The sequence below is a fragment of the Manacus candei genome, unplaced genomic scaffold (genome assembly GCF_025592945.1).
Source record: "Manacus candei isolate 608988 ecotype Guabito, Panama unplaced genomic scaffold, ASM2559294v1 h1tg000005l, whole genome shotgun sequence".
NCBI lineage: Eukaryota > Metazoa > Chordata > Aves > Passeriformes > Pipridae > Manacus > Manacus candei.
In genome coordinates, this window is record NW_026138053.1 from 13,613,639 (window position 1) to 13,639,293 (window position 25,655).

At 38.7% G+C, this 25,655-nt stretch overlaps 1 protein-coding gene across 5 annotated transcripts in view; it reads right to left on the bottom strand.

Moving 5' to 3' along the window:
• Positions 1-307: 307 nt before the first annotated feature.
• Positions 308-25,655, bottom strand: part of TGFBR3 (transforming growth factor beta receptor 3) — a 116,189-nt gene continuing 90,841 nt past the window's right edge. For 4 of the 5 annotated variants that reach the window (XM_051802562.1, XM_051802592.1, XM_051802552.1 and 1 more), the window contains 10 exons: positions 24,964-25,153; positions 23,460-23,785; positions 22,638-22,787; positions 20,725-20,856; positions 20,295-20,462; positions 17,358-17,657; positions 16,475-16,592; positions 12,751-12,786; positions 10,645-10,752; positions 308-4,320 (listed from right to left, as the gene is read on the bottom strand). In XM_051802562.1, the coding sequence (XP_051658522.1) occupies positions 4,202-4,320; positions 10,645-10,752; positions 12,751-12,786; positions 16,475-16,592; positions 17,358-17,657; positions 20,295-20,462; positions 20,725-20,856; positions 22,638-22,787; positions 23,460-23,785; positions 24,964-25,153 (1,647 nt within the window). In that variant the 3' untranslated portion in view covers positions 308-4,201. The remainder of the gene's footprint in view (positions 4,321-10,644; positions 10,753-12,750; positions 12,787-16,474; positions 16,593-17,357; positions 17,658-20,294; positions 20,463-20,724; positions 20,857-22,637; positions 22,788-23,459; positions 23,786-24,963; positions 25,154-25,655) is intronic. The other variant, XM_051802581.1, reaches the window with a different exon arrangement.

Consider the following 25,655-nt stretch of genomic DNA (forward strand, 5'->3'; position numbering starts at 1 on the left):
TGTGTCTTGACATGCAACAACTAAATGCCCACTGGATCAGAGCTCTGGACTTCAAATTAGAGTGAAGAACAGCAGCATTAACTAAATATAACTACTGGTTTCTGCAAGAAGCCGTGATATTGAGAAGTCAATCAAAGCCAATGGATAAAATAACACAGAAAGGCGAAAACAGAGGTGGACACACAGAATCAAATCCTACCTTTAGTGCACACAATTCCCACTGAAGTTTATCGGACATGAGAACAGGGCAGTGAGACAAAACTTGATCTACTGATGTTGGCTTCAAATAAATGAATCACAGCATCAATTATTAATAAATTGATATACTTTATTATGCACAAGAGACTAAGATGACATGACACTGTGGTTATCAAAACTGTACAACTATGCATTTCCACAAGTCTCTGAAATACTGAATGTAATATGAAATACAAATGGGGTGTTCAGACTGGCCACAGGTATTAGCAAGTAAATTTCTGCCATTCTTTGATTTAAAAAAGCATCTGGCATTTGCATCTTAAAGAAATACACTTATTTATTCAAAGGTGAGACTATTGTGTTTGGAACTGGTAGGAACATGGCAGCAAAGATCTGATAACACTGTGAACATCCCTATGACTGACAAACAACAGGGCAAACAGTCACCTCACACGAAGGGCTATCAGCACAACCAACAGTATAGTCTTCTTGTGAAGCATGAGGTAGATATACATAACAGAAAGAACAAACAGGAGAGGAAGGGTTAGAAAGGGGCAGGGGGAAGGTTACAATCATCAGCATTTACAGAATTTTGCAAAATCCATTTCCATGTGGAATACGCTACAGAAATAGCCTAACACAGAAAGATCTGACCTCTTGAGACATGAATATAGTAATGTCCAAAACAAAATGCTGTAAAAGGTTAGAGTTAGTGATTAGACAACACATGACAGAAGAAGCAGTCTATTGTGGAGTTTAAGTATGTCACTATTAGCTTTTACAGGCAGAAGGTGTCCCTTTTTAAGCCCAATCCTCCCATTCTTACACAAAAAGTTCCTTTGCACTTGATTCCACCACGCTGAAATTAACCCCCTGACTCCATCGCTCCGAAACTCTGCTGTACCACCTCTGCTGGGACAGCAGCGTCTCACTGGCCTTCCACACCCCACGGGGATCTGCCATGTGAGTCCAGCATGGTAAGACCACGTTGGACAGAGGGGGGAATCAGTGGTTGAGCAGTTACACATTTGGGACCTTGCCACACCACACACAGAGACTTGCAGCAGAGACAAATGGCTGCTATAAAAATAGAGCTTATAAGTGTATCAGTGATCTGAACTGAGGGCAGCTTACTAGCTGCTGGAAAGTACTATACATTTTTGTAATAAAGCTATTAACTGGGAATGCCCAGGTTTGGTTGCCTCTCTCTTTATTGAAGCAGAAATGGCTGTTCCATCTGCTAAGTAATCATTTTAGTAACCTCCAATAGACAATTAATTCAAGTGGATTAAAATTTCTGAATTAAATAGCTGAGTACACCAATTTCAGTTAATTTAAACTGTATTTCACACACGAGTCAACAAATCAAATCTTTGACCTTTATATATTTTTGGTTTATCCAATGGTAAATATAAATCTGTAAATTATTTTAAATTTACAGTTTTAAAGAGATTGATAATGCAGCATGTTTCTCTCAAAAATATATAATTATCTGTTTTACAGAGAAGTTTTCAAACTATCTGTCCCAACAACCAAATCTAATACTTCCTACCAGAAACTGCTTAATAAAATATCTGAGGAAGGAAAGGGTTAAAACAGGGGAAAAGAATTTACAAAATATGTAAATTTCACAGTAATTGAAATTAAACATTTCATATAGAGTAACTTACATTTATCTAAAACATTTAAATATATCTTTATACAGAAATTTAATGTAGTAAAATATAGCTATGATTGAACTTAAAGACTCTAGTCTTCTCTGAAGACATCTTTAAAGACTTTACACATAGAATATGCTTATACAATACATTCTGCTGAAGGTTAGGCAAAGCGCTTTCTTTTCAACCACACAGGCAGCACATTCATCCTCCGTAACAGAGCCAATCCTGCAAACCCTCACGCATGGGAGAACTACACCCACGTGACAATCTGTCCATGTGACCAGGACTACTCACTGGCCTGCTAACAGAATATTTTTGTATGTGTAACTGTGCACCAACTGCCTGCATGGACACTGAAACCAGCTGTGGTGTGTAGAGTCCAGCATGTGCTTCTAATAGCAAGGATGAGGCATGCAGTTACTCACATGTGTAAGTGTTTGCAGGATTAGTAACAGATTTGATTTAAAGTGAGCAACATTCTACCTTATCCTGGGCACTTAGGTCTATCACTTATCTTGCACTTCAACCATCCTGGCATCAGCAAGGCACAAGTGTAGAATCAGCAAGAGACTGGCAGCTCAAACTTCAGAGCAGACTATCGCTCGAGTGTAATGAACTCCCTTCCTCTCTTGCAGAACACAGGTAACTTTCACTAAAATTAATGAAAGTTATTCATCTCATTTTTAGAGGAAAACAATCTCTCTTTTCCTCAAAGGAGAAGAATCAGTAGAACACATTACAATTACAAAGTGGCAACCAACAGTCAAACAATTACACATTAAAAGTGTCTTTTTTTTTCATTTGGCATCAATTTGAAGCTCAAGATAAGGCAACAACACTGAAAAATACTGTGACAATTAGTACCTTTCTGCCATTTCCATACTCTGATACTACTTTGGGACTATCCAACTGCAATGTTCATACAACAGTTTGATACAAACAACTGCACAACTATCTTCAGAGAACAATTTCGATAGGCAGTATTCTGCACAAACAACACGTTCTACTGTATGTTCTTTGTGCTCTCAAACCCATCTCTTATTTCAAAGGGCTAGTTGAAGGATTAGAACCAAATCAACTTCTTATCTCCTCTATCTTCTATAAACCAGAGACAGTTTTTTATTCATATATATATATATATAAACATTATATATTTTATGTGTTGAAGGGACACTGAGCTAATTTCCAATTGTTAAAGTGGTAAGGTAGGCTCTGTATACCTAGGTATACATCTACTTGCATAAAGACATTGTCATTAAAGATACACACACATCTATGTTAGTGCACAAGACCATTCTTTGTCTTAATGTTTGTGTGTGCCTATATTTGGTATAGTAGATTAAAAAAAAATCTCTTATTAAAGAGCTTTGGCCCAAAAAACAAGAGAGGGAATGTTAGTGTGCTCTTTTCCAATTAGCAAATCAATACATATTACAACAAAAATACCTGGAACAAACTTGAACCTACAAACACAACAGGAAAGCAAATGAGATGCTGTAGCTGTAAGCTGAACAAAACAAAGATTACTCAAAAGTGGCTAAATGTAGCTGAAATAATAAAATGTTATTAACCAAAGAGATTTGACCTTGAAGCTTTCTTGCTTAGACAAACAGAAATCCTTTGACCTAAGGTCATCTTTGTTCTCCATATCTTGTGTAGTGACAGGAGAAGGGGTAATGGCTTTAAACTGAAAGAGGGCAGGTTTAGATTGGATATTAGAAAAAAAACTCTTTTCTGTGAGGGTGGTAAGGCACTGAACAGGCTGCCCAGAGAAGTTGTGGATGTCCCATCCCTGGAAGTGTTTTCAAAGCCACACTGGACACCACCTGAGCAACCTGGTCTAGTGGAAGGTATCCCTGCCTATGGCAGGGGGTTTGTAGCTAGATGATCTTTAAGGTCTCTTCCAACCCAAACCATTCTATGATTGAATTCCCTTAATGAATACTTTGTGTCAATGAGAAGGTTCAGGGAAAGAAAAAAATTGTATAGACAAAGCAGCATTTTTCCAAACTGGCATAGACTTCACATTGAGGGGCCCACAAACCCCCAGAACAGGTTGCAGTACTGTAAAATTAGTAGCTTTGTCACATGTAGCATAACATGTTAACAAGATCCAACAGGCTGTGTTCACTCATGCATTGTGTGCTCATATACACACTCACACACACAGTGGCTTCCCCAAATGAAAATCAGTCTTTTTTTTTTTCTCCTGTAGAAAAATTCCTTCTCGTTTTTTTCAGAAGCAACCAAAACAACCCTTTTAACTTTAAAAAGCTGATGTCCACACACAGTCCTTGGAACCTATGTGCTCCTATGTTGCTCCTCAGCTGTGTCCCCCCGGGTTAGGTGGCACTGCTGCTGGAGCAGGGGGTGCTCTGTGTGCTGCCGATGCTGTGAGCTGCACTGCTGTTCTCGGACGCTGGCGGGGATGTAGGGACCTGCTGTCTTCCTGTTGTTTCCCCTGAAGGAAAGGGAAGAGAAAAGGTGGGGTCAAGAAAAGGGAAATTGAAAATGTTAAATATCATAGAAAACAGCAATTCACTCCCTCCCAGTCTTCCTCTTTTGGCGGTCTGTATTTCCATGCAATAAATACATTGAGGGACAGACCTTAAACAGAGTATTGTTGAAAATGCTACTACACTTTGGCATCTTAACATTGCTATGCATGTGGGGAAAACAACAGTGGTGTTTTGCACTTTAAAAGCAGCTGATGGAAACTGCCAAGATAGACACTGTCTACCTTCTACTGTCAGCTGTCACTCAATGGGTCCTGTTACAGACCACTTTATAGTTTTGCTATCTGCAGGAAAAAGGCCTATGAAATGCAGGCTTTAGTTTTAATGCCAGTTTATAGAGTAGCATATTTACTAAAAGTGGAGCTGAAGACAGTGTCCTTCAATCAGCTGGATACCACATATTCTGAGACATGGCCAGTTTTCTTCATGCAGAAAAACAACAGGCTTAAAGCTTGACTTGATTTACTCCTAACACAAAATGCAGGAAGTTCCCCTATAGCTACCACAGTAAGTGAAGCACTTAAAATCTGTAGTGAGAACATGTATCACTATTTCTTGTCAGTTGTTTACTGACAATAAATTAAAAGCCCTTCGTTATTTAGATTGCCAAAACAAGCACTAGGATTTAAAGCCTGATTTATGGCTCCTGATAAAACCTAGGTTTCTGTCTGCTCTCCTCATACATCTTCTGCACCTGTGCCTGGGATTCCATGGGAAAAATTCAGCTCTCAACTAAGCATGAAAGTAAAAATTATGCCATTATGTCAATGCCCAAAAGATCATAATGAGACCACGTAGGAAACCATAACTGTGGCATTTTTTAAGCTACAGTGCTCAAATCTGTACAATATTACAAAATAGTCTCTTCAAAACAGATGGCAAGACTTAAGTTTATATAATGTGCACTGTAGCTGCCCCCTCCCTTGAGCTCATCTCTCAGGATGTGAACCTGTGATCTCAGCACAGTAACACAGTCAGACTGCTGCTGCTTGAGCTGCAGACCTCCTGTGGCAGTCAGAAACAGCACAGCTGCTTTCCCAGTAAAAAAGCAAGACAGAAATGTTTTGCTGGATCATGGGTAGGAGCAACTAGGAAAAATCAAAGGCCTCATCTCCTACTTCATGAGTTTGTAGTGACGCAACTCTCCTGCTTCACATTATCCTGCGTTATCCAAAACCTGAAGCCACGGGTCAGGTCTGCAGAGCCCAGTTTTTCTTCCATGTTCAGGATTTCTTAGAGATCTTGTTCCCCAGTGATTGCTTCAGCGACAGGTTGAAGGCTGGAGGCACAGCCTGCATCCAGAGGGTTACAGTGCAGGGACGAGACAGCTTCCTCCCACGGGAGCTGCTCTGGCACATCCCCCTGCCCTGTGTGCTGCTGCCCAGCTGCCAGAGCTCAAGCTCCTCGGAATGCGGCTGCAGAGGAAGTGTGCCTTTAACGCTTTGTGGCTCAGGCCACAAAATATCCTTCTGCAGGCTGCTCAGTATTCTGAGGTCTGCTACAAACAAGAGAGGTCTAAGGATTTCTCACAGCAGAGGTTGCAAGTGCTCTGTGTAATGGAAACCAGCAGGTTTGCTGCAAGCTGAAGCCACAGCCACAGTTGAAGTGCACATAAGGCCCCACAATGCACAGCTCTTGCCTTACACCCCACTGGTTTAGGAATGGGGAGGAAAGAAGGGATGGGATGGGATAGGACAGAAAAAACAACAAACTAAACTACTAAACCACATGGCCTAGGAGTCCAATAAAACTTTTAAAAAGAGGGTGAGGATCTTGCTTTTAAATTCAGCATTCAGTCTAACATTTACTCTTGTGAGCAGAGTTTGATTCTCTTTTTCCCAGTGTAACAAATAACTATGCAGCTCATCCACGAGCAGTGAATTTCTGCTCAAAGGCAGCAGGTCAGAATCTGCCCCCAGTCATCTGCAAATAAATCAAGTTTCAGCTCTAACTTGCTTTGGAAATGGCTTTACAACCAATCGGAATAAACTTTATAAAATCAAAGTCTGTGTCATTGTGCTGTAAAAGCTTTCATAAGCCTTGTTAGGATGTTTCTTCCCCTCCTGACTTGCTCCCTTCTTCAGTTGTTTGTGTACAAGCCTTCCTTCCTTTTGTACTACAGGATATATTTATAAAGGCAGTGACAAGCAAACTCCCTTTCATTAAAACAAAACAAGGGAACGCAAACATCAGAAAGCAGCGAGGGGAGGTGGCAAACCCCCATCCCCAGCCGCAGGAGAAGCCGCTCGGGCGGTGCAGAGGAAGGGCGGCCGCTGCGCTCCCCCGGCAGGGCCCCTGGCCCCCGCCTCTCTCCCCACAGCTCTGCTGCCACCCATTTTACAAACCACATGGTTACACACAGCGTTGGTCAGCCTCAGCACATCAACACGATCTGTACGCATTTAACCATAAATTCATTTATAAGCTAAACACATGTTTTCATTTTATGGCAAAGCAAAAGCACAATGCCAGAGTCCCTGTACAAGCCCAATGGCTCGCTCTCCCCTCCCGCCTCCTCTGGAAAGTGTCCTAGGAGGCACCTTCCCTTCTGTTTAGGTTGGAAGACTCCTTCCTTCCACTATAATTCTATGGCCTGCACAGGACCTCATTTCTAGAGCGCAATCAGCAGCTCTGATATACCACAATATATCACAATCACTTGTTGAACAATAACAAATTCTCAATGTCCTCAAGGAAAAGAAAAAATCCAAATCACAGTGGTGTTACGAACACAGCCTAGCAACTACATCTGGACTGGATGATTTTTCCTGTATTTTATTTCCTCAACACCTAGCTAACCGTAGAAAAGCTTTCTTTAAGGGAATATTCAAGAAAAGGATGTAAAGAAATGTAAACTATCACCACAGAGGCATTCTCCATCTGTCTTTTTCATGTAAACAGCTTCACGTATCTCATGTTACCGAACCAGAACTGCTCAGAATGGACATGTTTCATCTATTGACAGTAAACAAGCTTTTACCCATCTGAATGCAACAACATGCACTTTATTATTCACACTTAGGAAAGCTGCCAGTTGTACTCCCTGTCCAGGAAGTCTGAATGTTTGCTTTTCTATCTCCATTTGCCAAATATAATTGGTTGCTATGTCAGTTTACTTTAAATCAGATCCCATAAAAAAAGGGAGAAGTGGGGGAGGAGGGACGCTTTTAACTTCTCGGATTTTGGAACAGTTTATCCTCTCAACTTGCAACACTGTCTGAAGGAGGAAAGCGCGCTTCCTAAGAGAACATAGGGACAGATGTTCTCTAACATGGTTTACAAGGTTTAACGCTCTCATTAACTAATCAGACTTGTGCATGTCCCTTCCTAAAAATACTCAATTATCCCTATTAAGGCAGTTATTACATTGATACATATTTATATGGTTAAATTTCGAAGTGTTTCTGCATCCATGCACACCGCAACATTTTTGCTCCTACATAAGATCCTCAGACAAATGGGATTAATTGTGGCAAATCCTGCTACTTCCATTTGTCCTTGGGTCTTCTCCAGGCAGGGCCAACACCTTTCTTGTCCTTTAACTGACTGAAAGAAGGATCAAAAGTACAGAGTCCTTTTGCAGAAAAGTCAGCTAAAATTCCCCCTCTGCTGTTCTAATATTAGCTTTCTCTCTCTCTTTTCTTACTACCCATGTATCTTAGAACATTTGTACTCCACGCTGAATTGTTTCAGAAAATGTAGTGTATTCTGAAGCACAGTTTTGATGCTTTAGCAGAAATTTTTCATGACTGAACTCAGCAAAAGACCTACATGAAAAAACTCCACACAACAATCCTTGTTCAACATCTGGAGATTAACTTCTACCTGTTTTGGAGTTCCCTTCTGCTATCTCTTTGAGGTTTTAATGTTAATGGCCCACCAAGAGAACAAAAGAGCTCATTCATGTAACGCTCTGTTACCAGTAGAGACATACTGATAAAAGTGTATTGGTAAACCTCCTTACAGGCAAAAAGGTGGCCTTTTGCTGCATTGCATACAGCACTACAGCAATAAAAACACCTTACTTCACACATCCCAAGTTGCCATTCTCTACCAGCAGTAGCTTTTATCTGTGCTCTGAGTATCAGCAACATACAGTTTTAGAATGAACTCATATTTTCCAACCTTAGGTCTGAATCATGTGTTAGAAACCCCGTACTACTTGCAACAAAAGATATCAGAGAGATTCAGCAATGCCTAAATTCTCTAATGGCAAAAGACAGCCACTCTGTAGATGAAATTTAGATTATCTTTTTTCCTCCTCCTTGAGTTAATATAAATCTGCAGCCAGCTCTAAAATGTTTCCACTGCAGTTGGATTATCTTGTCTGTCACAGCAGTTGCCCTCTTAAGAGACTGTCCCTGCCAGAGCCTTGGCTGCACTGTGTTGCAAGTTGTGCTTTGCAGATACAAGATACTATGTGCACAAAAATTATGTGCACAGGAACATAGGTTCACTTTCACAATTCTTTGAAAATCTGAACCAGATAATTTCCTGGATAATTTTTATAATTTCTGTGATTCTCTAATCTGATGCGTTACAGTGTCCCTGTCCTTTCTTCTATTTTCATTTATTACTTTATTTCTGGCCTTTTTCTCCATTTTTTTCATCTCTCAAACACAAAGGCAGAGCAGCTGCCCTCTCTGTATGTGGTCACTATGACTGATACACTTTGCTAATATAACTCTTTTAATGGGATTGGTCCAAGTTCTACTGCTGCTGAAAGATTTCTCATGTTGGATTCCCAGTGTTCCTTGACTACAGACACACAACTTGTGTCTATAGATGGTTCTTTATATGAACAGAGATCGAACTTCCACAAACGCAGGACCAAATATATTAATTTAAGAGTTGTTTTAAATTTTTTTTGTTAATAAAGGTTACCTGTGGAAATTACCTTCTTAACTTATATATTTACTCACTGAAATTATGTTTACTTTTCTTCCACAATGTTTCAGTAGTATACGAGACAGGATTATACAATTTATACGTATTATCACAAACTTTAAATTTTCCACATTTGCCCCAATTCCAAACGAGTTTCATACACAGCTGATGCAATGAGAAGCATTAAACTGCTTATATAAAATCGTTGTACTGCCAACTGGAAAAAAGCCCACAGTTGTTTTTTTTTTTTCCAAATTAACATAAGCTCCTGGGTCATAATATTTACAGGAGCTCTGACCCAACAGGGCCTGACTCTCACTCCTAAATAGCTTCCATGAGGTTTTGGATGCCAGAAACCCAACACACTGTAGTGGGCTACAGGCAAATTCCACTGCTCTAGAGCTGCACAGTTTTGGAGTAATTGATTTCTCATTTTCCCCTCCTCCTAAAGGTCTTGGTAGGGTCTTATGAGGTTAAAAGTAGAAGTAGCTGGGAGTAGAGTATGCTCTAGGAATCCTGAGATACCCCATAATCCACAAGCAGCCAAGGCCATGTGCTGGGAATCATGCTGGCTCCATCAGTGTCCAGTCTTTGTACCACCTTGCAGATGACATGCAACAGAAAGCTCCCAAAACTCCCTCTTCTTCCAATAGAGTATTCTATTTCTGCAAACTTAGTTTAGTATGGGAAAAAATTCTGAGGAGATACTGGAAAATTATCTATGCATAAAGGCTGCATCAAATTCAGGCACATTCCTGATTATTTGTTTGGGCACAATTAAGGTTACATGTGACTTCTACCAATTGAATGTAATAGTTGAAGAATGGAGAAATAAATAATTGTGGCAAAAATTTCAGGTAATCAAGGCCCAAGAAAAATTTTCAAGTCTAGTTATATTCAGAGTATGTCTATGTAAATAAGGCATTCGCTTAACCATTTGGCCCACTCCTTATACGCATCGGTCTAATGAAGTAACTGCAAAAAAATTTTTAAAAAGCAGTACGGGAACCAAAAAGGATCCATTAACTGAAATGTTAAGTAAATTCCAAATACAGAGATGCTACTAATGATAATGCACAAACCATGAATACTCAGAGTTTTACTTGTGTCCCATGTGAGTTTTCAAGATTCACATTTAAAATTATTTTAGCAAATTTTAAATCATAATGTGTAACATTTCCCTGTAGGGAAGGGCGGGTATCAATTGGCTGATACACAATACAGGCTCACGGGAGGAGCTGCTGGAAAACTCCCTAGTTAAGAGAAGAGGGCAAAAAATAAAAAAGCCCAGGACAGCCATTGCTGGTTCCCCTCCCCTTCAGACCACAGCACGTTTCCTGCTGCATGACCTGCACTGAGCTCTGTGAGAGCCCCCTACTCACCTGTGCGAGAGTAGATGAACCAGAGCGCTCCCGTCAGCAGGGCCCCGATCACAAAGGCTGCAAAGGCAATGCCCACCACAGTCAGCGTGTCCAGCCCGTAGAACACAGCTAAAGGTAAACACACATAACACAAGGACTTCTCATTATCAGTGGCAGATGCCGTTTTACAAAAATACACCCTTACACTTTCATGGGAGAGTTTTTTAAAAATTCATAGTTAATTAAGCACCATTTTGGGGAACAGACTAGCAAATTTGCGTCAAGGAAATAAAAGGGAAGCTTTCAGAGAGTGGCTTCGGGTCAACTAACTGTTCCACATCACAAAGCAAAACCCCAGCTCAGCACACCCCAATCTGGAAAGCGTTGCAAAAATTAAGCATTTTCAGTTGGCTGTTAATAACTTGCTTTCAATTAAATATTCATTTATCTTAGAAGTGTTTTAAAAAGGCTGATATTTTTGGCAGAAGATGCTTTTCACTTAAATGGTCTAAGCAAGCTTTCCCCTACATCTCCTGCAAGTTCAGTCTGAAATCTAGGTGGAGAACGGAACTGCTGTTAAGAGGGAAGAGATGCCAGCAAAAAGTCAGCAAAAACATAAATAGAAGCAATTGTTTTTCACATTTGGCAATGCTTTCAATAACTAAAATTAATTCCAGAACACAAAAATAGAAACACACACACACACATGCAAATCACTTTCTAGGGGAGAGGCCCTTTTGTAGGACCATTTCAAGGGTAACAACATCTGGCCCCTGAATGTGTTGCTCCCTAATGCTGACCATCCAAATAGAAAAACTTTTGGCTTCTGTGTTTTTGTTTTTGGTAATTAGAAATACTTAAAAAAATAATAATCACTCTTTCAGCAATCATTTGGGAAAATTTCTTCTTACAAAACTGATTTTTAGTTTTAGTACTTTTAATGTCTCCCAGTGCACAAAATGGCTTAGGACAGTGAATTTTACTGACTACTCGGGCCAGGAAATGAGCTGACTGGATCTCAGTATCCTTTAGTGGAATTTTCAGTTCCCAGAACACAACCAACATCCTCACTTTACACAATCCTGCACCCAGCAGATGTCCCTAAGGACATCTCCCATCCTCTTCTGACAAATGTCTTCTCCAGCAGTTCCTGTTGGCAAGGGCCTTCAGGACCCATTTCTGGGTACCTGTGACCTAGTTTGCATATGCAACACCTGACATATAATGGCTTAGAAGTTTCTTCTCTCATTTCTTCCATGAGGCTATTTCTGGTTTCTCTGGATACTTTCAGTCATTTTAAATGCAAACAGAAAAAACTCTCCTAAACACAACTGTTTTTTCCACCAGGCACCAGCCAGTGTCCTCTCCTCTTAGGAGGAAACTTAGTGGAGAGAAGAAAGTCCCATAGAGAAGTGGCAGAAGCATAATTTCTCATTGCCCTTGTTATTTTGAGCAAATTTAGTCTTGAAGGCAGGAACAGAGGAAAAAACCTTCTTTGCACTTCCTCTTCTAAATTCCCTTTTCTCCATTCATTCTTGCTTTTGGCTGCAAATCATCTGTACCTTCCTGTTTATTATTGCCTTCTAGTGCTGCTCCTTTTCTGGGTCATTAATAGACCCTGATTAATTCACTACACCAAGACAACAGAAAAACCAAAGAAATTAATCCATATCAAGTCAGTGATCTCATCTACAGCACGTAAGTGCTGGTGCCAGAGTAACTGGGGATGTGGCCAGCTGCAGCACAGGATATGAGTGAGGCTTGGAATAGGACATATTTAGGACACAGAAGCTCTGTAGGATCTTTGCTGCTCAAACACGGGTATTGGGAAGCAGTGGCCTCATCAGAGAAGGGGGAAATAATGCACACATATCAGCAAATGAACTTGCTAAGGCTGAGACTCTCAACGGTGTTTTCCCAAATTTGATTATCACATACATCAAAAGTCACAGCCATTCTCTCTAAATGCTGATGGGAACCTCTCAGTCAGCAACTGAGTCAGAATTATGTTCTGTTTCAGAATTATACACATACACACTCACAAAACTTGAAGATAATTTTAATTTATCTAATGCTTTATAGACAAATATTTAAAACTTTAAAGGGATTGATTTAAGAGTTACTTACGTGGCTGTCTCACATTTGGCTTTGGAAGGGAAGGATCTAATTTAAAACAAAAAAACAAACAAAATCCACAAAACATTAATCAGATAGAGTTCCACATACAGCCTACAAACTATGCAGGTTCTGATCTGACAGGAAAACATTAATTGTAATTTTTACAAACCGGGAATTTCAGGAAAACCATCCCAAATTCAATAATCTCACTTATCTCAGAAAAATTCTATTCATATAACAATTATTCCTCAAGGGACCCTATCTACGGTATCATTCATACATCACATATTTTGCTGGCAAGTACAGCGCAACCTTTCCCAACTCAGATGTCACCAGGTCTGACCCACAGTAACTCTGGCTACTCCTATGTAGAAAGCTGTTTTAAAGGTGATTACATTCATCTGACTACTCACTAGTCCCAAACAGGAGTTACCAGCATGCTAAATCACAGGGACAAAAAAAGTCAAACACTGGCTATCACCTCTAAAGAATAGTGATTTTATGGCACAATACACACTACTTTGTCCAAATCACATGAATATGTATTGATTCATTCATTTTCCTGAGTCCTACTTGGTATTCTTGAAAGTTGTGTGGGTTTTTTGGTTTGGTTTTTTAATTATATATAAGAATTGAAAGATCATAGCTATTGTATCAAAGCTATTATTCTTGGCAAGAACATCAAATATCATCATCATTATCAGCATGTAACAGAAAGAGACAAGTAAACAACTGTTTAAAAAATGAAGAATTTTCCCTTCTTTTGCTGAACTGGCTTCTCTTATCTTTCTCCAAGAATGTCACCTCAAGCAGAAGACCTAGAGATTCTGGCTTCAGACCCAAGGACCTGTTTGGTTAGCTGCAGTTTGATACTGGATTGTCCAGTAACTCAGGGGTCTAATTTAAATTCCAGCCTATCTGACTATGTTCAGTGCAACAGATGTAAAAGGATTTGATTCAATACTTGTTTTTGTATCTTTAGTAACTGAAAAAAAAAAATAGTTTAACTGTTATGCAAACATAGCAGCGCAAAAAATAAATATATATTTATTTACTTTAAGTGTTCTTAAACCAAGACTATGCTTCTAACTTCTAAAAACCAGACAGCAGTGCTAAACTTCCAGCAATATTCTTTAGACCATTAGGCTCTGAGACATGTGAGATGCATGTGTACAAAATCCAAAAAAGCATTTTATTCTTAAACTGTGTTATTGACTCTTGTTCGAACACGAGTATCTCTTGGCAGATGATAGGAAACAGGTGAAACAGAAGTAAGAAACAGGTGAGAGCATAGAGGGGTGTGTGGGTGTCTGGGTGTGCATTCACAAATAAGCTGGAAAATCAAACAAACATAACACCAACAGTATAACTGCATGTAAGATTTGTGAGGAGGGCTGGACTGAAACCAAGGAGCAATGAAAAGTACAAACATGGGTAAGGGCACTATCAGATTGTCCAAACACTCCACTAGCATATCCCAAGTGCCAAAAAAATTCCTTTTAAGCTGAGAGGAAAATGAATTTTCCATGCTCTTTCTATCACTGGCTTCTCTACAGAGAATATGAAATCTGCTAATGATAAGCTGTGTAGCCCATTATCAATTCGCTTCAGTCATCCAGTTCTTACATGTACTTTATTGTGGTTTGCTCAGAGCAATTCAGAAGCAGTGAGAATCCTCGAGGTCCACAAAAAACATCTAATTTAAAAACAAGATCAACCAGCCTTTTGAATTATTGTAATTTTATATATCTTTGTAGGATAGAAGCACTTGTTAGTTGCCCACTTGACCTCCTTTCTATGACTTGTCTCCTTTTGCAGTAGAAATACTAATCTGAAGTTTCCACACTTTAGCAAAAGTCTGAACAATGACAGTGGTAGATTATTTCAACAGAAGAACATGTAATTCCTATCATTTAAATGGCCATCCATATGCCTTTCACTGAAGTGGGGGAGATCATGTGTGTGAAATGTAGGAATGCAAAGGGAAAGAACGTGGTAAGGAGTTAGGTTTTAGACACTTCCACTGAGATCTAGTGCAATAATATAACCAACAGTCTCGTAAATAACTAACAAAATTAGGAGAGAAGGAAGAGTTATTCTCATTTGGATATACCATTGTAATTTCTAGTACAGTCAATGACAGTTATAAACTTATGTCTGAAGAGAATAAAAGACACTTTTGCAACAACCAGTTTGTTCTGACTTTTGAAACATCAAGTGCTTAACTTTCACAAGTGGCTTGCTGAGCAGATCCAATGGCAGCACCTCACACAGTATGGTTTATAACAGTGAAAGCTGGTCTGTTCATATTAAAGAAAATGAAGAACACCACCTCTGAGAGGTAAATTCTACTGTTCAGTAATGTGATATAATTTCTTCAAATCTTAGGTTCACATATTGGCCAACACGGCATTTGGCTTTAAGAAAGGGGTTGCTTGATTCACTGCAGGACAACTGCACACCAACAAAGCTATGTTGTTAATGAGCCACTCTGTATTATGTCTGAAAGCTGGGATATGCTGGGGAGATTTCCACCAAACATCCCACAATTAAAGTAAATCATCCACAATGCAACGAAATACTCTATCACACTGTTGTCTTGTAACTAATCTTTATAAATTTAGCTTGTCTTTGCACACTAAGACCTTGTGCCTCTGACAAAGACAACATTCTGAGTGGAGCCCAAGATGGGAGCTGCGCACAATGCTCCACACATCACAAGGGCAAGAGAGCTGAGAGTACGACTCTGTTTATTGAAAGCTGAATTTCAGTTGCAGGATTTACTCATTCCCAATAGAAAGCCCACTGAAATAAAATGAGAGTTGAGCAAAAATAAAGCACAGAATCAGGCCCAAAGCACAGTTTTAAGTGACAGATCAAATATTCACCTTTAATTCATAGTGGATTTGATCTGTATTAAAAAATTCGTAGAAAACCCTCCAAAACTAAATATGAGCTGACTTGCAGAGTTAGACAGAAGCAGTTGTTGCTTATGTCCCCTAGCAATGCTGTATGGTACTTTAAATTGTTGGAAGACTAAAAAGTATGCACTGTACAATGGAGGTTAAAGGACTTCTGATCCCCATCTTTTTGATGCTTCCCAAAAAACATTCCAAAGGTCAAACAGTCCTTGGACACTATTGGAACATTTTGATTCAGCTTCTCCAAATCCTTCAATCAGTTACTAACCACACTCATTTTTTTGCAATACAGATTACATAATCAAACAAGTCCCGCCAAAGTGGAGCATCTTTGTGCATCTCATCTTTTGCTCTTAATAGTTTAACTGTCTAATGAGTCTCCAGTGGCCACCTTTCTGCTTTACAAACTTATCAGGCTTTAGGACCCTCAATACTTTGTAATTCCACTGTCATTATTCCTAAATTTATATTTACAAGCACAATAAATAAATTATAAAGTAGGGAGCAAAGCACTGCCTTTGATCTCTGGGCAACAAGGTTGCTGCAAATGCTACTGCTGCATTCATATTCCAAACCCCAGTACAGCATTCCTTTCTCTATGCCTGGCAAAACCACATGTCCAGAGATCAATACAATCAGAAAACAGCAACGAACTGCCATGGTGACTGCTGCCAGGGAAATGTCTAAATAAGTAACATCTTACAGAAACAGTATCAGCCACATACTTGGAGCACTCCCTCATTTCAAGCCCCTGTATGTTACACAATATAATATATATAGCTTTATTAAAGAGTTCAAGCTCATTTTCATACCTTCTTGTTTTCCTTCATGTGTTATTACAAGGGGCTTGGTGAAGGTTTTCTTGTTGTGCATCATGGCCAAGATCATATCCACATTGAGAGAGGTGCAAGCTTCATCAGGAGGAATGCACTGCAAGTGGAAAAACAGTGTGTGAGGTCAGAGAGTCACCTGTTTGCCAAGAACCTCCAAACAACCCCCATGTAATGTACTGGCAAAGGTAATGAGCTGTATTTCAGGATGCAACCTCTGCCTTCGTTAAAGATTCTCTAACCTTTATGAGACTGTTACTATTAAACTTAAATGGTAGTAATTATTTTATTTCAGGATAATTTTTTTTTCTAAAAATCTGGTAGTCAAAACTGTAGCCACCAACACATGTTAATGAACAATGACAAATCATTTTTAAAAAACACATTTTAAGTGAAATGTATATAAACCCCAAATTAAAAATAAATTCCGAACTCTTAGAATACATTCTTTAACAACTAATTTATATATAATTCCATTAGTTATAAAGTAAAATTTGGCAATTCTCTTTTGTAGCAATCAGATTACAATATTAACCTATATGATGCACGGCTTTGGAAATTGAAGCTAACATTGTTTGTGCTTTGGATATGGATGTGATATGGACAGCAAAGATCATCCTGAACCACTTGTGTAATAAAAAGCAATTTCTATTCGTAACCATCCAATGAAATTTAAACAGAAACTGTAAATCATGTAGTCAAAATGCATACTATAATAACTCTTCTCTATTAAAATCCTGAGCCTAGAGATACCATGTTTATTACATCAATTCCACAGAAAACCGTTTATTCACTTCAGAGGTCAGATGAGAAAAATACCTTATTTTCATCTAAATCATAAGATTTAACTTTATAAATTACTGACCTTTGGCAGTCCTTGAGTATCTTTGTCTTTATTTGTACACAAAGTCAACTCGCAGTGAAGAAAGAGCAGTGAGATGTTGAACATTGGTTTAAACACAAAGCTAAATCTTTTTTTGTCCCTCTGTGCATGTGGTATTGGAAAGTTCACCTTCTCAGTACTGTAGAATTTAACAGATTCATCTTTAGGACAAATGTTTTCTATAATGGTATAGTCAGACATTCTATCTGGATTTGAAAACGGGGAAACAAAGCATGTTTGAATGGCAAAGCCCAAGGATCTGTCAGCTTTAGTCAGAGACACCTGCATTAAAAAGAAAGAGATGGTAAGATCTCAGAAATGACATTTTTAGTTCACATTTCATTAATACTTTCAACAATTTTTAAAGCAGTTTTCCAGTGCCATTTCCAACCTGAACTATTTTGAAGGCTAAATGTTAAGAGTAGACTGTCAAACTGAGAGACAGAAAATCTGCGGTTTCAAAATCAGCAGCTGTTTAATAGCACAACCGTGCATAAATACAGTCATCTCTTATCTTCCTGAAAGCAGATGAAAAACCCAGCCCAGACGAGACACACAGTTAATGACTGTGACTGCCACCTGAAATGGCACTGCTTCCCTTGGACACACACGCTGTGACAGAGCTGGATCACTAATTCCATATCTTTGTATCTGTTTGAAACTATAGTGAAAAAGAAAAAATACAAAAGCAACAGACAGAGAACCCACCCCCAGCCATGACAGGAATGCAAAGGCAGAGAAGAGGTCATGGTCTGACGTGTGGGTGGCATTCCTGGACTGGGGGGTTGAGGGAGCCTCCTAAAAAGCCATAATTTCTTGTGAAAGGATCCTTTTAGTTTATTGTAAGTTTGAAATTCATATTCTTTTATGAAAAATAATTAAGACTGCAAACTTCCGAGGCCCTGATGTTGCTCAGCTGGACTGGAATGCAGATAACAAATGCTACAGAATAATTAGAAGAAAAAAAAATAAATGGAATTTGTAACGAATGAGCCATGTTGCTCTTAATAAACAACAGAAGCACTGTTTCTAACCATTAACACTGCCCAATGAAACAGTTCCACAAGAAATAATTTGCTTCTTAGAAGAAATGTGCCTTATCTGTGTACTTAATCCATATGTGCCTCATGTATCTTTAAGGAAGAGCCTGCCAAACTCTGTGGTTTGTGCAGTAATTTTTGAATGCTAGGAGTTTTGCTGTGAATAAAGGCATTTCTCATTTTTTCTCTCCCTTGTGTGAGCAGCAATCGAACTAGAGACGAAGGGATGTGCAAGGGATTTTCTAAGCAAGAAAGACCATCTTCCAAAAAGAACAGAAATAAAGATGGATAAATGAAAGTCAGCCATAAATACTGACAGGAAACAAGCTGCTGGTGTAAATTAGTTAAAAAAGAGATTATGGGAAGGGGGACAGGCATACTACAGTTCATTAAATAAAAGGATGAATGACATCTCAAGGAAAGAAAACAACTACAGGAGGAAGGTGAGAAAATGACAGCAGAGAAAAAAAAAACAACCCAAAATATTGAAACACAAAAAAAATCTTTAGCAGACAAGGAAAAGGGAGATATAGAGTTCTTACTGATTATGATCTATTTATCAACCCCTCCAAATATATTTGTTAATAAAAAATGCAAAATGCAAAACAAAGAAGCAAAAAAAATTATCTGAGTCCGTTAAAAAAAATGGAGTCACAGAAGTTCAAAACTCATACGTTTTTCAAGGCACAAGAAGGAAAAACAGAAAAAAAAGGCTTCTGCCAGGACAGGTGATGAAGAAATCAGAACATCTGTCTGAATAAACAGCTACAGAACCAGACAAATCCAGAGGGCTTGGAGCCAGGGGGATTCATCTCAGATCACTGAAGGAAGCAGACGGTTTTATCCAAATGAAAAAAAAAAGAAGTGTCTTTTATAAACATATTCTTAATAGAGTGTGACATACTTTGTTTTTGCTTCGACTATCTTAAACTCTTTTCACTGGGTAGAGAACAAGGAAGAGACACAGCACACTGCTATGAAGAAAACTGCACCAATGTCAGACAGGTCACTGTGCTTATCATGTGCAACATGGACTCACAAAGAGGAACTACCTTGGGCAAGAGAAATATGGCACAGAACTAATTCAGTAAATATACTCTTGGTCTTATAAGCCCATAGTTCACACCTGGTAATTTACTCATCTATGAACTAGTGATACTTCTTCACTGCCAAAGTTGTATTTATTAATGCCTACCATTTTTTGCAAAATCCAAAATTCTGTACACATGGTTATATTTAGAAATACTGACTGTATTAGTTTGAAATTCCCCAGATGAGGAACAACACATGGAAATATTATCATGTGCAAAACACACCTGAAGTCAAGGGTTGTTGATTTTGCTTTAGCCTTACTTATCTAAATCTGGGTGATCCTTGTGTGGCAGCATTCAAAAGGATTGTAACTGATGTTTTTAAGTGAAGTGAAGAGAGATCAGAATCTGTACTAATGGTGGAACCTGAGAACAACTAGCATATGAAAGACACACACTTGTAATAATTTTTTGCACGTCTACATCTTTCAGATGAGGTTCAGATCTACTATCAAATATAATGAACCCTGAAGTCTTCATCAGGACATGCCAGTTCAGAGTAAGAGCCCAGAGACACTTTTAAGTTCTGCACAGAAAAGCAAATTTGGCAAGAATCACCGATTTACCTTGTAAGAAAAATTCATCCATTTTGCAAGAATCCTTTGGTTTTTACCTAAAATATTGTCCTACTTCTTACCCCACAGTTTCTGTTCTCTGCAGCCACCACAGTAGCTACCTGCCTGCCTAAACCAACTGCCCCAAACCCTTCAACTGACAACAGATTTGGCTCAATTGCATGGCCTTGCAAAATGCTTCTGTTAGTTTGAAAGCCTTTTTCAACTTGTTACCTCTACATATATCGGCCCATTCTCAGCAACAGAGAAGAGTCCTTGGGAGGGAGCAAGGAACAAATCTGTTTTGTACAGCTCCATGTTGAAGGTAACATTGGTGATGTGTGGTTCAGGAGGCCAAAATATGCCTCTGTCATCCTCTGCCTGGTGCAGTGTGCAATTAAACTGAAATGAAAAAAAAAATAAATACAATAACATCCTGAGCCAGGAGTGGTAGCTGGATAAGGGCAAATTTGGTGTGTGCAATACAGGCCTCCCCCATGTTCCACCTACTTAGTGTAAATCTTCAACAGGGTCATAAGAAACAGTAGTGAGAAGAAATGTGTTAAAAGACAAATTAATTTCTATACAATTAATGTAATTTATGTGGAATGCCTATTACAATAGGTATTTCTTTATTGGCAGGTGCAAACTGAGAGTAACATACCGCTATTTCAGGCCAGCTTGAGAAAGAAACATCTCCCTCATCAGTATCCCCTGGAAATCCATTATCACCTGATTCCATGTCATCATCATCAAAGCCACTGCCTTCAGCTGGTGATGACAGCTGAATGACAATCTGCTCAAAAGATATTGCAAACAAATTAGATTAGATATAACTGAGCACTCTCATGGTTATTTTCTTCTCTCTTTAAAACAATGCAAAGGCCAAAAGAAGAGCACCAGCTAAGCAGATAGTAAAAGCATGTCTTAAACAGCATTGTGCTGAGCATGTAGGACATGTAGCTTGCATTTCAAGAATGTTCCTTAGTTTTTTTCCAGAATTCAGAGCCAGTGATGACACCAATCTGGGTGTTGGTGTCTGAATGAGCAGCCTAGCATTTCTGTTCTATTTCTGGTATTTCTATAACCAACACTGAAAAAGGAGACAGCTTTCTAAAGCAATTTTTTGCAACTTACAGTTTTCCTTAAGGTACTCAGGAAAAATCACTAGAAGTGTTAGGGTTATTACAGGATTTTCTCCTCTGTCACTTGCATTTTTTCTTTCCAGAGACATAAACCCAAAAACATTATGTCTCTTCTTCATTTTTCCCTTGTTTTTCACTGAATTTGTAGTGAATTCCAACCTTTTCTTTTAATCCTTTGTACACTTCTCCATTACTTCACCTGCAAATTCCTGGTTTTGTTTTCCAATGTTCTGCACTCTGCTTCAGTATGCCTTGTGGGTCCTCAGCTAGTTCCCTCCCTTCCAGGACTTCAACTTTGTTTTCTTGGACATAGAGCAACTGCTAAAAAGTGGCATATACATCCCTTTTGACACTCCACTGCTGGGTGTTTATTTTTCAGGAGAAATGCTACCAAATTCTGAAAAATACCATGTGGGTTTTGGAGTTCAAGTGTGTAGCCAAGACTTTTAAAAGACGTGATAGAGAAAAGAGAAGAGGTAAATGACTGTTTTAGTTTGGGCCACAATAGAATACAGGGACAATGACAGTATTTAGCTCCAGACACACACTGCTCTGTAGTCTGCTGATGATTCTATCCACGGTGCTGGTTTGGGACTGTTTCTAAAGTTAGGTGCTACCAACTCACCAGTATAGAACAGTTGTAACCAGGCAAAGTCAGATCAGATTGCCTTAGCTGTGTTTGGGTTGGACCACAGGCTTTCCATCATTTGCCAAGGTTATTCTATGTACTGGAAAGCTCAGTAAGAGAAATGTGTCACTACTTTCCAATCCAGATTAGCTGCACTGCACTCAGGTTCATAAGTTGAGCCAGTCTGGAAGCAGTCGCTTACAACCTAACTGTGCTCCTTTGCATCAACACTTATATGCAAGTACCCAACAGTCCCTTCATCACGTACATCAACAGACAGAAAATATAAACTCAAATTCTAAAGGAGAAGTGTGCATAATTAATGTATTTTCCTCATATTTTAAGAGCCTTTTTCACACACAATTTTAGAAGAAAAAATTTTCACTTAATTCAGCATACAAATTAATTGGTATTGCTTTGTACAATCACAAAATTCCCATTCCTCCTTACAGAATATAGTACTGCTTATGTATCAATGCATCAAAGTTGCACAGGGAAAGCTACTGCAAATTCTCTGAGATTGGTACAGATAGTCCCCAAAGGGTAGCCATGCAGTTTTGTAAAAAGTATTTAACTCCAACTCCTCCTTTTTCCTTCGGGATACTATCTGACCACAGGAGCACCCTGAATATGAAGCCTTCATGTCTCCATGAATACAGGGACTGTGGTTGCAACAAGGTTTGAGTTAGACAGGAAAAGATCAGGATGCCTCCTTTTTGCTAAGACTAAAGCTAACTGCAACAGTTTTCTTGTACTACTATGATGTGCAGTGCAGAAGGTGGATCCTCTTTGTAAAATACTCACAGAGTTAAAATAAACAATCTTGTTCAAGATATATGCTGTCCGAGTCCCACATTTGTTCAGTGCAGACTCCAAAATGAAATGGGTGCCATTCATCCTGGCTTTGCAAGAGTGATCCAGCAGCGAGAGCTCTGTCCGGGTGTAGCCACTGGCCTGAAACAAAGATGCTTTGTAAGTGACTGAAACACAATTGTGCTCAGCTCTTGCTTAAAGTGCAGTTCAGAATACTGTTCCTGATTGCTCATAGGAGGAAGTGAAGTTCATTGTACTGACATCCAGGGAAGGTCACTCTCAAAATGCTGTTACACATGACAGACAGGGAATAAATGTAGCATGGAACAAAGAAAACAACAGGTTCATTATTAATCTTCTGATTAATAATGCTGACTCTGGTCTGAAATAAGCTAAAAATGCTGTCTGTATCAGGCTCTTTTCCACAATGCAAATGGACACAAGCAACCTGTCAGCTGGTAGACGGTACAGACCTATTCAGGTTTCACATTGCTATCAAAAGCAGCTTCTTTGTACTTCAGAAATTAAAAACAGACTGATGGTTGAGCACACTAATTTTTTGACAGAGCCAACCCTGCAAAGCTTTAATAGGAAATCCCTCTAAAAACCATCAGATTGTTGTGAAGAGGAAACACAATTCTGAATTATGGCAAAGAATATCTACAGTATAGTTTCCTCACCAAACTATTTTTTGGAGGGTTGAGTGGTGATGGCTGTAGATCTTAGAATGTTTATTTTTTCAATCAAAATGCAAATAAAATGGTCTGTCCAAAAAAAGCCTACCCAATTTTGAGAATAAGATAGCACACCAACCTGCAGAGCATCTTTTTCTACGGCTACTGTCATGGCTTTGTCATCACACTTTATCGACAGGGCCACATCAGCACTGCCCTGAACCTCTTCCGGTTCTTTATGTTTTGAGAGGGAATGTCCAAAGTCATGATTTATTAATGTATCTACTGAATGCCTGGATGGGAAGATTTCTTCTCCCACTGTATCATGCCTTCCTCTGTTAATGTGAAATGGAAAAGTCAGGCCATCACTTAACGTGGGATTCTTTGGAGCAGGCAGTGGGTTAGCTCCCAGCAATTCTGTCAGCTCTGGAGGAAGGGAATGGTCTTCTTCATCATTCATCTCTTCTAAAAAAAAAAAAAAAGAACCAGACACCCCCCCATAAGTTCATTAGATATTTTTCCTAAAAAGTATCCAGCATTAATAATTTTCATACAAAAAAAAAATATCCAGAAAAGAAGCTCCTGAAGGACATCCAAAGTAGCATCTTTGTACTTTTCAGATAACAAGCTACAACTCCTCCAACTAAAGGTTTAATTGTTCCTGAGGCACCTAATCTTGGTATATTCGGTCCCTGTTAAAAACCTCCATCATTAAGAGCTGAAATTAAACTTTGAGGAGTAGACCTATTATATGCAAAAGAACCACAGAGGTAAAAGAAACATCACATTCATAAATATATTATTTTAGTGCTGCTGAAATAGTCTAAGTGCAAATCATTGGGTTAAATTCTTTTATTACTCAACTCATCACAAATTCATTCACTCTATTGTTGTGAAACTACTTACATAACCAGAGTGAAGCTAAATGAGAGTTAACTTTACAGTGAGTAAATGAGAAAACTATCTCCTGGCTTATATATGTGACTGCTCAGGACAGGAATCTCAACATCTGCCTCAGGCAGATAATTATCTGTAACCCATCAGAGTGCAACTGATAAAATTATGTGAACATAAGGTTTATCAAAATGGTTAAAGTGGTTGAAACTCAGAACTAGTGAGAAAAACAGATGCAACTCTGCTAGCTTCAATGGACCCAGATATCTTTACATCAGCAACAACTTTGGCCAAATAACTTTTTCTTTTTAGTGGTTGTATTTATTATCATGTCTGTCAACAATTTAAATGTTTATTTAATTGTCTCAAGAAAACACTATGCTCATACTTTTGGGGAAAAAAACAACACTAAAAAAAAAATCAAAGCTGGATTTATAAACTAACAAGATATCTGGTTGCTCAAGTTCATTTCAGTGAACACTGAGCATGGTCAGATATAAAGTCTTGTGTGTTGGATAAACTATAAACATCTAATTCCACCAACATTTCAGAAAATAACTTGCCTGGACTTTTCTAATCAAAAAGCCATCATTCACAGACATTACTGGCGTTCTTGATGATGAAAGTAAAAGCTGTGCAATGCCCAAAACCAAAGCTTCAAAACTGAGAAAACATCTTTTAAGTAATTGTATTCCTGGAAATACAAGATGTATTTTTTCTATATGCTAAAAATCCATTTTTAAGCTTACCTGTATCTTCAAGTTGCAGATGAAATCTGTTAGCAACAGGGGCTTTTGTGTAGGAAGTAACTGGACTATAGTTATGCTCATAAGCCCACTTGATCAAACTCTCATGCGATGAGGGAATATCAGGTATTACTGATTTACTCATAGTCATGGATCTCTCTGTTTCCTTTCCAAACCCAATACTATTTGATGTCTGCAAATAAAGACAAACTTAGTTGGTGATTTATGATTTATGGATACTTAAAATGGAGTAGTGATACTGATTGAACCTGTTTTTTTAATCTGTTTTACTCTATTATATAACAACAAACTGAGGGCACCTGGGAAATAAACCAAACCCTGCCACTGTAGGTACATAACTGTTGCATACATGGAAAAAAAGAATCCCCCTTCCTCCCAGCTTCTGGCTGGAGTACAGTAAATCAAGGTAGTTAAAAACTGTTAATCCCGAAATGAGACAAAGACATATTTACAGTAATGTGTATAATGCAATACTTTCTTCAAAACTCAGTTGAAATTACTTCCGAGGTGAGGTGAACTCAAGATGCCAACTGATTTTTTAAATGTCTCCTTCATTTCTTTGATGAGAGCATTACTTCAGCTGCATAAGGGAAAACCTTTGTTCAAATAAGCATTACCGAAAAAGGCAAAACAGCATGCTCATGAAGTAGAGCTGATACCAGCTCATGCTTTAA